Here is a 17,292-nt window from a genome sequence, read left to right as displayed (position 1 = left end):
GATCCACTTCAGTCCAGTCCAGTTTCATTCTCTTACATGTAGCTGCGTAGTTTTGCCAACACCAGTTGAAGAAGCTGTCGTTTCCCCATTGTATATGCATAGCTCCTTTATTGTATATTAATTGACCATGTATGTGTGGGTTTATATCTGGGCTTCCTATTCTGTTCCATTGGTCTATGGCTCTGTTCTTATGCCAATACCAAATTGTCTTGATTACTGTGGGTTTATAGTAGAGCTTGAAGTTGGGGAGCAAGATCCCCCCCAGCTTTATTCTTCCTTCTCAGGATTGCTTTGGCTTTTCAGGGTATTTTGTGGTTCCATATGAATTTTAGAACTGTTTGTTCTAGTTCATTAAAGCATACCTCTTTTTATTTTTTAATGTGGATTCAGTTTCATATTAAAAACTGTTCTTTCTTTTTAAATTGACTACTGTTGTAGCAACCATGTGCTTCTGCATCATAAGGTGGAAGGCTCTCCAGGTACAATAGCTGAAACATAAAGGCCTGTCAAGCTTTGGAAGGCCAGCTTTTCATTTTCATATGCTGACTAACACTTTACATTTAGGGTCATTTGAAAGTTTTTAGTTATTAATCTTCATAATGGTTTCTTAATATGATTCTTATTATTTTCACGTTATAACCAAATACTGGGAAAGGGATTGAGCATTCTAGTTAGAAAGTGATTTAATTGGGAGAAACCTGGAATACTACCAGGCTAGTTGAAGGTCTTGTTTTTTATTCATTAGCTTGTTAGTTATGTGATCACAGGCAAGTAATTTAGTAATTCTGAGCCTGAGTTTTATTAACTTTAAGGAAAAAAAGACAGGTGTGCATATGTGTATATGTGTGTATGTGTACATGCATGTGTGTGCTTTGGGAACACTAAGAAATTCAAAGATGAATTCATAATTCTGACCAGGACCACATCTTAGTTGGCCCTGTAGCCCCTGGTACAGCCGACCCTCAGTGAATACTTGTTAAATGGAGGAAAAAATGAGAGATCTTGACATTTAGCACATGTCCTCTTGGACTGAGCCTTGAAAACAGAAGAACAACAAGATGGATGTGAAATTCCCAGTGGCTCTGCCCCTGTTTTACTTGCAGACTTTCCTTACTGTCCCAACAGGGGCTCCTCTGTAGCCAGTGGTTGGCACATTCTTACCTTCCCTAACACCTCTCTCTCAGTTCCTCCCTTTTATTCAAATACATGTATACTTTCCCCTCTGGTCTTCAATTCCAAGCTTGCCAGTGAGCTGGTTCTTTGTAATACTCTCTGTGAGGCTGGGCACGGAGCACCAAGAAGACAACTGTAGTCACCTACTTCTCTTCACTGGCTGGACCCACGAGAATGCGGATCCCAGGGCAGCTTGTTCCTTGCGGTGTCTGACACCTGCTGCTTGGGAGCATCTAATACATGCTCGGTACTGGGAGATGGCTGGTAATTACCCTTCTTTGTGCTTCCTTTCCCCTTGAGGAAGGACAGGCGCAGTGTGGACCTCCTGGGGTCCTCAGCTGAACTCTGCACGATTGAATCCTCCTTGTTTAACATGGAAATTGGTGACAAACACTACAAACCCATTGATATTCTTCCAAAGATCTATGCAAAGCCCAGAAATAGAATTGTCTCCCTCAAATTAAAACACAGCTTGAGCTTGGTTCCATTTTTCCACAGGTGCAGGATTCATGAAAATCTGTTTGTATATGTGTATCATTTGCAAGAAACAAAGGTGTTAGGAACACATGCAAATTAGAGAGTTCTTCACTTCCTTTCTGCCAGTTCCCTTCTCCTTCAGTGCCTGGATCTATACAATCTATCCTTTCCCCCCCTCCCCCCTAGAGTTTGAGCAAACTGAGCTATCACTGCCTTTAAATTTTTTGTGTTTTTAAAATTTTTATTTTGAAACACAAGAAGTTACAAAATAGTACATAGAGTTCCATGAACTCTTCACCCAGCTTCCTCTCATGGCAACATATCTTACATGACAAGTAAAATATCAAAACCAGGAAATGGACGTTGGTATAGAATAACTAGACTGCAGAATATCTGGTTTCTTAAAAAAAAACAAATATTTTGAAGTCATAAAAGAATGCTTTTAAGCACAAATAATATACATATTGTAATGGGAAGAGGAGGTTGACCAGAAGTGTAGTGTAAAATGCTCTCCAAACAGTAGCTAGTGTGATCAATGGGGATATTTAAGAGCATGGTCCCAAGATAGGGTGTGCCCTAAGCAAAGGAAAGGCCTGCAGGAAGCGGAGCACTGTGGACCGTGCAGAGGGAAAGGGGATCTGTTGGAAGGCTCAGTGGGACATAGCACACACCTGGCATCTGTTCAGCCAGAGCCAGCCTGTGACCACAGAGGAACTGTCCATGCACCCTCCTAATGGGACAGGTAAGTCCAACTGGTTGGAGAAAAGTGCATAGGACATTTGTAGAAAAATGATGATTTTTAAATTGACTTTATTTTTTTAGAGCAGTTTTAGGTCCACAGCCAAACTGACAATGAAGTATAGAGTTCTCTCCCCCTGTCCCCACACAATACCCAGCCTCCCCCACTACCAGCTTCCCCACCACAGTGGTACCCATTCACTAAGGATGAACCTACACAGACATGTCATCACCCAGAGTCCACAGTTGACATTAGGGTCACCCTTAGTGTTGTACATTCTGAGGTTTGGACAGATATCTAATGGCATGAATTCATCATTAGAGTGTCAGTGGGTTCACTGCCCTAAACTCTAATGTCTGCCTGTTTGTTCCTCCCCCAAACTCCTGGCAACACTGACCTTTACTGTCCCCAGAGTTGTCCCTTCCACAGTGTCAGAGCTGGAACCATGCAGCCTGTGCCTTTTCAGATTGGCTTCTTTCCTTTAGTGATGTGCACTTAAGTTTCCTCCATGTCTTCATTGCTGATGGCTCATTTCTTTTTAGTGCTGAATAACATCCCCTTGTCTGCTGTACCACAGTTTATTTATGCACCACCTACTTCAGGGCATCTTGGCCCCTTACATGTTCTGGTGATTATGAATGAAGTTGCTGTAAACCTCTGTGCACAGGTTTTGAGTTGGGATTTCAACTGGCTGATGTGGCATTGTGTGGCCATCTATGTTCCCATTCATATATGAATGACAGACTTTTTTTATTTAAAAAAAGATCTCCGTCTCCCTGGCTTTGGATGGGTGGTGAGGTAAGGGTTTAAGTTCAGGCTTTTATTCGGTGTGTCACTTCCCTTTCTCAGACATGGGATTGTTCTTCGGAGCGAGTGACTAGCTCTGTGTCTAATTAGCACCTTTGGATGATTACTCATAGCCTGCCACAGCTTGCTCTCCGCCATCCTCTCACTGGAGGAGGTGGGCACCAGCACCGTTTAAATGTTAGATCTGGCCATCTGACGAGGGGCTTGCTTTTCACTTCTGTTACAGCAGCATCTGGAGCAGCAGCAAGGGTTAGAGGACATTGGTCAGCAGAGGGGATGGGAAGGGAGGAGGTCATGGAGAAAAACCATTTCCACCATCCTTTCTTTGAGTCTAGACCTAGCTAAAGAACTCTCCTCTGTAAGCACCTCCATGAGGCACCACCTCACAGGACAAGAAGGTCTTCCTAGCTCCTTCCAGCCACACAGCGCAACTGTCCTGGTGAGCTGCATGTGGCCTGCCCCTTCCTCCGGATCCACTCAACACCCTGGGATTAGGCTGTGCATAGCATGAGTACCCTGGACAACTATCTGCTGTCTTGTCAAATAGGGGGGAAAAGTTCTTAACTTGCTGTGTTCCTTGACCTTTATCCTCATCCCTTAAACCCTCTAATCACCAGTTTCTCTTTACTCAAAACAAGGGGATGATTGGATTATCTGCAAGGCTCCTAACCTTAATTAGTGCCTAGGACCACAGATCCAAGACTCTCTGCTAGTACTTGGAGCTGTTCCTGTAAATATGTCATTGCATTAGAGAAAGTTTTGCCGCCTTCACAGCCTTTTCTGAAGGACTGAGTTCCTAATCACCAGACTGGGGATAGGGATGGGGCCGGGGAGTGGGAGGGAGTAGGGGGTGTTGATAAAAGCCCTAGAGACTTGGATGAAGATGGAACCATTAGCAGAACTAGGGAAAGGGTTAGGATGTCTGCACCAGTAAACTCTGAACCAGTACATTCTCAGAATCAGTTGTTGGGTCGTTCATAAACAGTTTCGCCAGGAAGCAATTTCATCTTCTTTAGGATGCTCCCCTAACATACTTGAGGATTCTCAACTGGTGTCCATTCTAGCAGCTACCCTCCTTTATTTTAGTTTGAATTCCTCCCTCTCCCCCAGACTTCTCAGTTTGTTTGCACTTAGATACCAGAAGTGAGTGGGGGATTAAGTGACCCTCTGTTTGCACCCCCCACCCCATCGGGTGCAGGTGGTGATGATGGGGAAGGACTTAGGCTTTGCTCAGCAACCAGGCTGCCTAAGGCATCATTGACACACAGGTAGAGAAGGTGCTGTGCCAGCCACCAGTGCCAAAGCTTCACTGGGATCTCTAGGGAGCCAGCTACCTCCCGCTGGAGGACACCTAGATGTTATCATCTGGCTCAGAGCATTAAAGATATGTCCCCTCTAGTGTGGACCCCTCTCCTGTTGTTTGCAAGCTTGGTGGGTGGAAGAATGCCGCCTTGCCCCCCTGCCCTGCCTGTAAGTATGTGCAAAATACCCAGGGCCAAGGAGCAGGCACGCAGGCAACGGGTTCTTCTCGGAGAGGCAAGTGTGGGGTGCAGCCTCCTTTACACGCTGGCGGCCCCTTGCCCCACCTCCGCGAACCCGGGCAGCCAGCTTCCTGGTGGCTCAGGCGCTCGCTCGCTGCTTTTTTCTCTTTGGTTAGCTCACTCTTCAAGAGTGGAGTGGGACTCTCCCTGGGACGTTATAGGGTGTCATCGGTGGCATTTGCGCCCAGTGCTGAAAAACAAGCCCCAATGCAATGCACTTGGGTTTCTGAACAGCTGCGCGAGCGCCGAAACCAGAGAGTCAGCAAAGCTGTCAGAGGGAGAGCAGGGATTGGGTGGGGGGAGGTTCCCGGGGGCACCCGCTGGGTGGGCGATGCCAGGCGCTCAGGGCTCTGAGCTGGCTGGGGAGCAGGGAAGGGGGAGAGGGCCTGTCGGGGCTCCCGGAGTGGGGGTCAGGCGGGAGCACCTGCTGGGTGGGCGACGCGCTCGGGGCCCTGAGCCGCTGGGGGGCGGGGCGAGCGGGCGGGGCACGCGCAGCTGTGCCGGCTGCCAGAGAGCGGGCGGGGCTCCAACCGAGCCATGCGGGACGTGAGCGACGTGTAGCAGCCGCTGCGCAGCCTGCTCTGCTGTGTGGATTTCAGGGAGCGCCGCCTTCTTTCCAATCACAGCACCACCTCAGCGAGGTGTGCATCTCTACAGCGCTTCTGACCTGATGCATCATGAGCTAAAGTCACAACCATGTAATGCCAATGCGGGGGCACCCCATATCTTCACAGGGCGACCACCGGCCCGGCTACACGACTGTCACATGTCGCCAGCTGATGTAAAACTGTGAGCGCCGGGGAGGTAGAAAGGACAGATACCACACCAAAAATAGGCGAGGAAGATGCCTTGAGGTGTGAATGTCATGAGTGTTTGGGGTTTACATAATCAAGTTGTCACTTCCCAGTAGTCATTCCGCGGCTTAGGTAATGAATTGCAGGTCAGCATAGGATCTAGTTTTATTTACTCGTTTACTCGGAGAGATAAAGGTATATTGAAAATATTGTGGATGGCGACTGAATACCCAGATGCCTGGTACCATTTTGGTGCAGCCCCCAGGCTTTCCCTCTTCGGTGGGGGAGCCGGGGTTTCAGGGTTTGGGACTTGGTGTTGGGGCAGCATGTTCAGCACAAGTCAGGGTTTCTAAGGGACTCGGAAGTGGGCCGTGTGGGGACAAGGGGTTAAGGAAGGGGTCGTGGTGGGTGAGACTCCGAGGTTTTATTAGGGAGCAGCTCTGGCAAGAAGTGACCCGGAAGGCTGTGTGGCACTGGCGGTCTCAACATCCGCCCTCTGACTTCCCTCTAGGGTAGCAGAGACAGCCACCCCCTTCCCCGCTAACCTCTCTCCATCCCTTAACCCGAAGCCCGGGTCTTCAAGCTGGTAGTGCCCGACCCGGAGCGCGTGTTAACAATGCAGAGAGAGTATCGGGGTCTCACTCTCGGGAAGGCCGTGTCAGTAGGATGCATTTTAACTAGCATCCAGGCATTCGGGCTGCAGGGGTCGGAGGACCTCACTGGAGGGCACCGCGGCTTTTCTCGCAATAAAGTTTTGAAGTGACTTCTGGGAAGATGTCGGGTTGTCTTTAGGGGATGATGGCCGGAGGTCCTACTCCGAGAGCCTTCTGCAGCTCGATGTCGGGCCAGTCTGGGTTCTGGCTTAAAGGAACTGCCGGAGCAGAGCGCGCGGCTGCTGCCGGCCTGCAGGGGGCACCGGCAGGCTGCCTCACGATTTGACCACCCTACTCCCCACGTGAAAGGGGCGGAAACCTGAAGAGTGCGTCTCCGCCCCGAGGCTGACGTGGGCGTCGCTGCCGGCTTAGCCTCTTAAAAGTCTGGACCAAGGGCCGGGTAATCCTGCGGAGCTGTAGAGCAAGCGAGCGACTGTGAAGCTGGCTGGAGGACTGGAGCTGGCACAAGGCGACCGCGGCAATCGCTGCGCTCCGAGCATCCGCGGGGCCTCCCGACTGGACGAGCCCGGCCCTGCAAGAGCTGAGTACGGCTCCAGCCCCCCACCCTTCTCGCCGCGCTCAAGTGGCCGCAAGCTCGGGAGAGCTTTCGTGATTTAGCACAAAGCACTTTTCCAAAAAGCGCCGGGGCCGCGCTCCCGCGCACGCAGTTCCCCTTCCCCTTTGTTCCGGGGGTCCACAGCCCGCTGTCCTCCCCTAGTCAGGATTCTTCGCAAGGGGCGGAGGGCTGTCGAGTCTAGGCTGTGAAGATGCCCTTGGAGCTGACTCAGAGCCGGGTGCAGAAGATATGGATCCCCGTCGACCACCGCCCCTCGCTGCCCAGATGTGAGTGTGGACCCAGGGGCTGGGCTCAGGGCAGGGCGTGCTGCGTGCCAAGCCGGGCCATCGTGTGGCGAGCGCTGGCGGGCTCTTTTGTGCCCACTCCACTCCGGCGAGGGGCCGGCGCCGCCCTCCGCGACTGTCCCCTAGGCCCAGCCGGCGAACGCTCCTCCCCGGCGCGGGCGGGCGCCACTGTGGCCGCGCGGCGGTGCCGGGGGAGGTGGGGGGGCGCGGGCGCTGCGACTCCCCTGGCCGGAGACGGGGGCGCTGCGCTCCAAAAACTTTTGGTAAGGGGATGCTTGGGAAAGGACAACCTCCCTAGTATCCCCTAGTCCGCGTCATTCCCGGGCACCCGCAGGGAGGACTGCTGTTCAGAGACGCGGCCCTTTCGCCCTCCTCAGGCCTTGCTTCCCTTTCTGTAACTGTGGCTGCCTCCTCTCTTCTGCTGGCCCCCATTACCTCTATTCGTGTTGTTTCTCTCCCCTTTCTCTTCTCTGGACCTCTATATTTGCACCTCTGTTTATTCCCCTTTACTATGTATTTCCATCTCCTGTTTCTCCTTTCTATGTATTTCTAATCTCCACTCTACTTCTCTTTATATTTCTATCTGTGCTCTTTCTCCTCTCTGTATTTCTGTCTTCCTTCTGCCTTTCCTTGCTCCCACCTGCCCCGTGGAGCTGGTGGGGGGGCGCTGGGAGGCTGGTAACCGTAGTGCTGCGTGGAAACGAGCCTTTGCCCCCGGCTTGGGAGAGGATCTGTGGGTCTGTGGCTGCTCTGTTGGCAGTGTTTCACATACACACACACACCACACACACATTCCACCCTACTTGGAATTTGCTGTCAGTCAACTCCCGGCCCCATCTGTCCTCAGCCGTAAATGCTTTGGGAAGGTTTACCTTGGGCTCTGTCTCTAGCTGTTGAGAGAACTACCTCTTAAAAGGATGGTTCCAATGGTTTGAGGGCAACACTGTTCCTCCTGGTAACCTGCCCAGGGGCCGTCAGGTGGATAGGGCCCAGCCCAGTCCTGTCTGTTTTGCTCCAGGCAGGGTCCAATTGCCTGAGAGGTAAGCATGGGATCCCAGCAAACCTTAGGTGACTCCTAGGCATTGATGGTGCCTGAGTCAGGGTGGCCTACTGGCCTTCTGTGCTGTCACCTTTTCTCAGGGTGGTTGCTGAAGCCATGGTGACAGCTCACCAACTCAGGTTTTGCCCAGGAGGTGGGGAACGCTGGCCCTGTGGTACTCCTACCTAATCCTGGTGATGGGGGTGGAGCCTGGTAAGGTGCTCCCTATTCTGGGGGGTCACTTCTCCACTAGTTTGTCCCCTCTGCTGGACCTGTGGGTTCTGGGACCTTAGAAGCCTTAAGGAGAACAAGGTTTCTTTGCAAAATAGCTAAGGGCTAGGGGCTTGGAGGTCTGTTTCTTGTTGCCAGCTTTCAGATAAGCTTTTAAATATAGCTTGCCACACTAGGGCTAACCACAGTCTGGTTGAAAATCTGTAAAACCTATTGGTGGTTAGGAATGAAGCGCCTTAAGTCCCAAGGGAGATGGAGAAAAAAACATCACCCTTTGGACTTTTGAATAAAACATTATGGAGCACTTTGAAAACTGTAATTGGTCATGCAAATTCAGGTTTTCTATATACACATGTATGTGGATATGGGCATTTGTATGTATGTGTGTACATACACACACACATTTAGTAGTCCCCTGAGGTTCCTGGTGGTGGAGTGAGGAATGCCCATGAAGATCCATGTGGCGAGCACCTTGAAACTGGCTGGCATGCACTCAGTCGGGTGACTCTGAAACAGAAGTGTGCAGCCATGCTTCCCTCCAGGCTTCTGAGAGCCATCCATTAGCTGCTATCCCGCTGCACGTCTCACACGCAGATGAGAGATTTGCCTAAAAATCCCTGTCGGAACCATTCAGAGCTGCGTGGGGGGAGGGGTGAAGCTGATGGATTAAATCTCCTGTCCCCACCCACTCTCCCGGAGCCCTGTGTGTGGTTCTGCGGTATAGGCTCAGACACATTTTTCCTTATAAAAATACCTACCTGCAGCCTAGATATTTGTTACGTGCCCTTATTCCAAGTAGTGGCGTCCTTCCCAGTTTATAGTCGCCTAGATCTCAGCTGAATAGAGAAAAGAGGTTATTTCTTCTTGACATCTTTCCTGACCCCCCTCATCCCCCCGCCTTCTTTAATGGCAGTTGGAACATCAGATGGATTTTCTTCTAAACCTGTTATAGCACCTTTCTAAGTCGTGTCCTAATTGGGGGTCTGCCCCAGATGCCTCTGAGGTTTATTAACTAAAATATAGCACACGGGAAACATTACTGTTCATGTACCAAAGAACAGTAAAACAACAGAAAGCCACACATTGATTAGTTTATGCCTCAGAAGCACGTCATTTGGGTTTTCTTTTGCTACACCCATAGTGTGGTAAATCTGCAGCTTCTCCCAAATGCAAACCGTAATTTGGTGAGACTTAGTGAATTGGTCAATCAGCTTAAATCAACAAGGAACTAATTTACGGGCTAGTTATCCTTTCTGTTTATCATCAGCAAAATCTGGGAGCCTCAGTGTACAAATCCCTGATTATTTGGGCAAGTTATTTATCCACTCAGAACCTCAGTTTCATCATGTATAAAGTGGGTTTCATACTGTCTACCAATAGATTTTCATCTCCACAGGGCCTGAGACAATGTTTTCACTGGTGGTATTCTAACTTAAAGAAGAAAGATAGGGGGATGTTCAGGAGAAATCCTTACTTTATCCTGGGGTGGCCACTACAGTTTACAGGGGTTACTGTGGTCCCTGGCTGCACATTAGATTCATTTGGGGGAGATTTTGGGAAAAAATTCATATTGGGACCCCAAACCAAGGTAGAATTGCTACAGGTGGGGCCTTGGCATCCAAGTTTTTAAAAGCTCCTTGGGTTCAGCCATTGGTTGAGAACCACTAGGTTAGGAAAGAGCACTTTTTTCAGGTGGGAAGAAACCTACATGAACCCCAATTCTGTCCCTCACTGCTTGGCCATGGGCCCTCCTTTTTACATGTGGGTCTTAGTTTCCTCATGTTTAGAAAGATGAAAGCCATAATCGCTGATAATGATGGAGGCCCCTGTGGGCAGCATTTCACGTGTATTATGCTGTAGTTCATGTGCCCTTTATGAAGCATCCCTCCATTTCACAGAAAAGGAATGGAGACACTGAGAGATCAAGTGACTTGTCCAAGGTCCGAGGAAGTGATGGAACCGGCTTTGAACTGTTTACTTGACTCCAGTCCCTGCCCCCCAGCCACTCTGCTATTGTATTGCCTCCCAAGGTTGTCAGATGATTCACTAAACTCCCAGGACCCCCTATTGCTGGCAAAGACCATGTCGGGTTGCTGGGAGCATTCGTTGGGTAGAGATCAGTCAGGCATGAGTTGAACTGTACATGCAAATAATTAACAAGGATGGCATCCAGCAAATAGTACAGAAGAGCTTTGGAAGAGGTACCCCCCCCCCCCACACACACACACACAGCCTCAGGCCCATCCCTGGGGCATACTTACTAGATGCTGATTCTTAACGCTACCTCGCTGAGCTGATGTGATCCCAGGAGAGGGTTTTTGTCCAGTGGACAGCAAACAAGAGTCCATTGCTTTCTAGGCCTGCATTCTGGTCTCCCAGGGCCACATGCAAGAAGCCCCAACCCAGAGAACCCCTCTGAGGTGGTGGTGTAACTGCAGGGTCGCAGCAGGTTCCCCTGGGCACCACTGGGTCTGCTCTTGTGGGGGGTGGGGGTGGAAGTAGGTCCCCATGGTTACTGTAGACAGGGGCAGGAATTTCCACCAGATCCTTGGGAGCTTATGCCGTCTCCATCTGCAGCTTTCTGCCTGTCCTAATCACCCTTTTCCACTTGTTCCTATGAGCCTGTGTTACAGCATAGCATACCTATATGTAGGAGAGAACACAAGAGACTTAGCAGCTTTCTGAGGTTGACATTGCTAGTGCCTCTGGGTAGAAGAAAAGTTACAGGAGGTTTGGGAGCAACAGCAAAGTGTCTTCCAATGGTTTGTTTTCAGAGCCTGAATTGTGGGTGTCATTGTGGTGGGTGAAGATGGCTGTTGAGTGCCAGCTATGACAGTGTGTTACACATAAACAGAGAGGTTAGGTTAATCTGGGGAGCAGGGCTGGAACTGGGACCTGAATACCAGCTGTGTGCAGGGTGAGGGGCCTCACACCAGCTGGTCTGGCTAGCCATTGCTAGGGAGTTCAGGTCACCTTGGGATGCTGCTTGCCATGCTCACTAACTGACCTTCTGGTTATCATTTGCTTTCCCATATCCACTTACGTGTACACACAGCCAGTAAACCAACTGTGCAGCTGGCTGTGCACTGTCAGGTCTTAGCTCAGTGCTGCTCAGGTACACTGACACTGACTACCCAGTTCCAACCCACCTCCACAGCTACCCTGGCCCCCTGCCAGCTGTCTACAGACCTCTGCTCTGCTCTCATCATAGCATTTATCACTTGGTGAAAGGACCTTGTGCATTTGTTTGCTTGTGTGTTTTCTGTCCCCATCCCAGACCAGAAACTCTCAGCACAGGGATTATGTCCGCACATATACTTTGTGCACATGTGTCCATTGAGGAAGTGAATATAATGACATCAGAGTTGAGGTAAGCTCTTACTCAAGTGATGGCCTCAACCCTGCATGGCATTTCTAGCCTGAGCTTGCACAAACTACCATCGAGGTGTTGATGGTCTGTTAACCCAATATTCTTCAAGTGATTGCTTCTTTACCCCCTTAATGTGTGAACATTTATGTATCTCTCCTTGTACATGATTTTGTTGACATCTAACTTTGATATCTAAATACATTTAAGTATAAAAAACTTTTGTAGAACAAGGGAGTTTAAAATATTAAACATTTGTATAACATGAAATGAAACACACAAGGTCTTTTTAGAAAATCTTGTGCTAAAATCCAAAATCTTCCCTAATCCCTATACTGCTGGGGAAGAAGAGGAAAAGGCAGAGCTCCAGGGAAGATGGCATAAGAGTTGGGAAGGGCTGTCTTTTCCCATGGGTTACAAAGGTCTGCAGAGAAGAAGACACTGAGGACTTGCAGGGAACTGAGGCAGGGCAGGTAATTGTTAGAACCATAAACGTACCTAAGATATGCTATGAGGTCCGAAGGAGAGTAAGACTTAAAGGTGGTTTAGCTGAAGGTTTTGTGATTTCCCTGCTCTGAGACCCAGCAACGCCTGGTGGAGGGGCACCTTCAGCCACCTCTGTGTGTCCCTTTTGCAGCTCCTTATAGATTAATGCAGAAGCCAAAGGAATAGGGGAAATGACTTTGGCTTTGCCCAGTAAGGCAGTGATGATTTATTTGAGGTTGAAATTCAGCTGAAATTTTTGGCTGAAGATACTTACTATGCTACATCTTTATAGTTTTTTTTCCCCTCCCAACCCGTCTATTGCCAGAGATTTGTGCATGTGATCAGTGGATAGTAGAACTAATCCCCGATTTGATACAATCAGTCAACCTCTGGCTCTGCTTCTTTGGTATGAGTCCATCAAAAGTATTCCATGGGTGTTGACAGCTGAAAGAGAGAGCATGTGTCTGTCTCTCCGAGAATGTTTGGATGCCCGGGCGTGCAGTGGCCCTGTAGAGACATCTAGTAAAACCAGGGAAAAACCAGTGTTTTGGGGGAAGGAATAATATTGTTTCCAGGCAGGAGTGAGAACACGTCAACACTTCTCTCACGTCTTGCCAGCAGTTGCCACAATGCACACAATAGGCTATGTCTTACGCCCCTGTTGGTTTTCAGGGAGGCCCTCACCTTCCTCTGCTTGTCCACTGGTGAGTTTTTTGCTCCACTTGGTGCTCATGCTGGGGAGGGAAATGCCTGTTTTCTAGGAACTTGTTTGTTCCTGGCTACTAGGAGCTGGAGAATCCCAGCCAAAGGTTTTTGTGGCTCCTAAATGTCTCTTGGCCTCTTAGCTGCCTTTCTTCTACCTCTCCCTGCATAGAAGTCACTAAAAACATGAAAGGAGAAACAGCCCCCTGTAAGTCATGCCTGCTTCCTCCTTGCCCCCAGCCTACTAGTCCAGGAGGCAGATCATCTTAGAAGAGCGTGGCAGGTGTTTGCACACGTGATCTCATTTGGTCACCAGGCTGAGCATGGGACTGTGTTGGGGCATCCAGCTTAAGAGGAAGCATCCTCCTTCAAGCCTGTGCCTGTCAGTGACCTGGCGGCTCCTCCTCTCCTCTCCTTTCGGGCGCTGCTCAGGTCAGAGCCCATCTAAGCCTGACATCTGCCTAGATTGAGGGGTGGCCTGGGCAACTTTGCCTGCATCGTGTGGCCAGTGGCTGGGGAGGAGAGTTGGCCGCAGCAGCCACGAGTTTCAGGCAGTGCTACCAGGCTGGCAGTGGGCCGGAGGCCTGCCTCTTGTTCCCGAACAGCAGCCCCTGGCTTGCCAGCACTCCTGTCACCTGGGTTGCCTTGAGAGTCTTGGGGCAGGACACCAGCCAAGGAAGTACTGCACCATGAGAGTGCAGAACAGGGTTCTTTGGGTGGCTCTCTTAAAACCCAGTGAATGCCTCTCTCCCTAGTGTTTTGTCTTACTGAGATTCCAAGAAACAATGTGAGTTGAGCAAAGCCACAGGAGGAGATAAACAGGCAAGACATCCAGGTTCTTTGGGGCCCTTTCTGGGGCTCTGTGGCATGGCCTGGCTGAGGCCCTGTGACCTGCTACCCCTTCAGCAGGGTTCTGACATTAGTCAGGACTTGGAAGGGAGGAGCAGGAAAGAGCTGGACTCTTGAGAACAGAGGAATTGATCAGTCACCCTCTGTGGAGGGCCAGAGTTCTGGTCCCTGACCTACTTTCATTTGATAAACTCTTACTTTTTAAAATTACCTTCTTTAAAAATTTATTTTTAAAGGCAGCCACCCAGACCCACTGTGTAGAGCTGGGAAGTTAACAATGTGGGGCCCCATCCTGGTCCTGTACCACCTTCTACCTTTATGTACACAGCACCAAGGTGCATCTCCAGCTGCCCGCACACTCACTTGTGGGGACCACCCTTGCTCACACCCCCAGAAAAGCTGTCTGTTCTAGGCCAGTGGCTAGGTTGTCAGGTTAGGGATTTAGGGCTGGGCTGGTCCTGCCACATGACTTGAAAGCATGCTGGGCTGGGTTACTGAGAGGCCTTGAGGTGGGCACAAAATAGGGGTTTCCATGGGATTCTTTGAAATTCGTGTGGTCACAGGACTTAGTGGTCACCCGCTGTTGATGGCACTCTGCTCTTCCCAGCCTGTGGGCCAAAGCTGACCAACTCCCCCACGGTGATCGTCATGGTGGGCCTGCCTGCCCGGGGCAAGACCTACATCTCCAAGAAGCTGACTCGCTACCTCAACTGGATTGGTGTCCCCACGAAAGGTGAGCTGCTTCCCAAGGCTGGCATGGTCACAGTGAGTGCTGTGCTCCCACTCGGCAGCCCCTGAAACTAACAAGATGGCACCTCCTTCTCTAGCTGCTGGGACTCACCTTGCTGGGCCATTTTGGGCTTGCCTGTCCCCTGTAGGGGTGGGCCCTTTTGGTCGGTCATGTGTCTACACACCTCCCCTCCTATTGGGGTCTTTTCTCACTGGCCTCTGTCATTCCCACTGCCAAGATCCTGCCCAGCTCAGCCCTCACCTCCTTTAGGACACGTCCATGTGGACCACTTCCCTTGGAGTCCCCATAGCACTTGGTGTGACATTCCTCTACTGTCATGAAGTGCTCCCTACCATTGATTGTTTTTATGAATCTTTGCCTGGTTTTCCCACCTACATGGGAAATGTCTTGGGGGTGGGACAGATATTTACGCCAGCCGTCCCTGACGGTGCCCAGCATAGGGCTTCATATAGCAAGTTCCTGGTAAGTTCAGTGCATCCCCCAACACAAGCTGTGGCAGCAGAAGAGTGGCTGATTTTGGCCTGGTAGTGTGTGCGTGAGACTCCCCTCGCCTGGATTCCATTGGCAGAAATCAGCACCCCTGTTTTGCTGGCAAGTGGCTGCTGCCTCTTTGCTCAGTCCTGGCTTGCTGTCCCCGACCTTGTGAAGCTGGGCAGAGGGGACACCCTCCAGGAAGGCAGACTGCAGGAGCCATGTTTGCCCTGGGAGACACTGGGCAACCTTCTCCATGGATGTGAAGGCCTTCTCCTTCAGCCCTGGAGGTGGACGCCCACTTCCTTGTTTCCATGTCTTAGCAGAATCTTGTCCAAGTCTGTGTGTTGGTTTGGTGCCCTTGTTGGAGACAGTCCTCTCAGTGGTGAGGGGCCCCCTTCCTGGTGGTCAGCTCGGTCCTTTCCTTCCACCCGCAGTGTTCAACGTGGGCGAGTACCGCCGTGAGGCCGTGAAGCAGTACAGCTCCTACAGCTTCTTCCGTCCTGACAACGAGGAAGCCATGAAAGTCCGGAAGTACGGCCTGAGCCGCCATGGGGGGGCCTTGGAGTTTGGTGTGGTTTGCTTTTGAAAGCCAGGTTCTGTAACAGAGGAAGCTGGCCTGCCGTGGCTCTCCCCTGGGGCCTGATCTATGTGTGTCTTTGGACAAGTCTCCTGGTCTCTCTGAGGCTCGTTCCTTCCACCCATCCACTCGGAGGTGGTTGGATTCAGCTGATGTGGTACAGATCAACTATAACTCATTAAGAATGAACAAAATTCAGAGAAGGGAAATCATCTGTTCATATTTGAAAGGGAATTTTTTTTAAGCCCAAGTGATCATGAAACCTAAGTGCAGTGGTGTTCAACCCTGGCTGCACTTTAGGGTCACCTGGGATCTTGGAAAGATCCGATGCCAGCCCTACCCTAGAGCAGGAAAGTGAGAATCTGTGGGTGGGACCTGGGCATCAGTCTTTTAAAAGCCCCTTGGGGATCTCAGTGTGCAGCCTGGCATGAGCCCCCTTTTCGAGGGCGACCACAGCTGTGTTTGGCAGAGCTCCGACCAGGCAGCCCTGGCCGGCCTGAGCAGCAGAGCAGTCGGATTGCTAGTTACTCTGCTTAGGGGGGAGGGGGCGGTTACTTGGGCTCCCCGTGGACTGGACCGGCCCTGAGGCAGGCATTCTCTTTCTGTGTGTTGTAGGCAGTGTGCTCTGGCTGCCTTGAGAGATGTCGAAAGTTACCTGGTGAAGGAGGGGGGCCAAATGGCAGTAAGTCTGGGAACACATCAGTCCATCTCCAGGCTGGGGTGGGATGGTGCCCTGGAAAGAGGGACACGTAGACTGGCCTGAGCAGTGCTGAGAGCTATTGTGGGGACACCTCAAATGGGGACAGAAGCCTCTGGCCTGCAAGGTGAGGGAAGCAGGTGGCCAGAGCAGCATAAGGACCCAGGAAGGAGGGCATTAGGGGCAGACTCAGGGGCACCAGCTGGTGTGCAGCCAGGTGAGGGAAGCAGGTGGCCAGAGCAGCATAAGGACCCAGGAAGGAGGGCATTAGGGGCAGACTCAGGGGCACCAGCTGGTGTGCAGCCAGGCAGCACCCATGAGACAGACAAGGCTTGGGGCAGCCAGGGTCCCCTCCATGGGCATGCTTCTCTGCATATTACTATTGTCCCTTTGCTCTCAGGACCCTGCCTACCACTCCCCTTCCGTCCCTGAGTTCTGGAGGTGGGGACAATGGGCAGGGCACAGTCTCTCCTGGAACCATATTTTTGGCTTATTCCTGGAGGTGGCAATACCCGACCTACTTCATTGGTTTGCTAAATATTGTTAAACTCAGACTTGGATTATCACTAGCCTTTCTTTCTCCCTATTAGGTTTTCGATGCCACCAATACTACTAGAGAGAGGAGACATATGATTCTTCATTTTGCCAAAGAAAATGGTTTCAAGGTGAGCCAGACTCCTTGTTTTACCTCGGAACACTCAGGAGCGAGGAAAATCGCTCAGCAGTGGGCTGATTCCTGTGTTGGGGGCACCTCTGCTCCATGCTTGGCGCTTCATCTCCCACTGCCCTCATTTGCTGCCTGCAGATTGGGCCCTCCTACTGGGGGCTCTTAAGGAGGGAGGAGCGTCCTCTGTTGGGGAGGACAAGGACTCGGGATTGAGCAGGTGGTTCTTCTATGTATTTGGGGATTATGAATGGGGTCCTTCCTCCTGGAATGGCTGATAACATTACACAATCCCAAAGCTGGCCCATTGTGTTTCTGTATTTGTTGTTTTCTAGGTATTCTTTATCGAGTCTGTGTGTGATGACCCTACAGTCGTAGCTTCCAACATCATGGTAAGACAATGCAGGACT

General features: G+C 50.8%; 1 protein-coding gene across 10 annotated transcripts in view; it reads left to right on the top strand.

Moving 5' to 3' along the window:
• Positions 1–17,292, top strand: part of PFKFB3 (6-phosphofructo-2-kinase/fructose-2,6-biphosphatase 3) — a 78,970-nt gene that overhangs the window by 46,152 nt on the left and 15,526 nt on the right. For 2 of the 10 annotated variants that reach the window (XM_073229364.1, XM_073229365.1), the window contains exons 1-7: positions 6,066–7,027; positions 13,187–13,302; positions 14,327–14,452; positions 15,379–15,475; positions 16,137–16,203; positions 16,809–16,883; positions 17,218–17,274. In XM_073229364.1, coding sequence (XP_073085465.1) covers positions 6,990–7,027; positions 13,187–13,302; positions 14,327–14,452; positions 15,379–15,475; positions 16,137–16,203; positions 16,809–16,883; positions 17,218–17,274 — 576 coding nt within the window. In that variant the 5' untranslated portion in view covers positions 6,066–6,989. Of the gene's footprint in view, positions 1–6,065; positions 7,028–13,186; positions 13,303–14,326; positions 14,453–15,378; positions 15,476–16,136; positions 16,204–16,808; positions 16,884–17,217; positions 17,275–17,292 lie in introns of those variants that run through there. The other 8 variants (XM_073229373.1, XM_073229372.1, XM_073229368.1 and 5 more) reach the window with 7 other exon arrangements.

Source organism: Manis javanica, chromosome 2, assembly GCF_040802235.1.
Source record: "Manis javanica isolate MJ-LG chromosome 2, MJ_LKY, whole genome shotgun sequence".
Taxonomy (NCBI): Eukaryota; Metazoa; Chordata; class Mammalia; order Pholidota; family Manidae; genus Manis; species Manis javanica.
The sequence above is the reverse complement of the archived record's forward strand: the minus strand, read 5'-3'. Positions and strand labels throughout refer to the sequence as shown.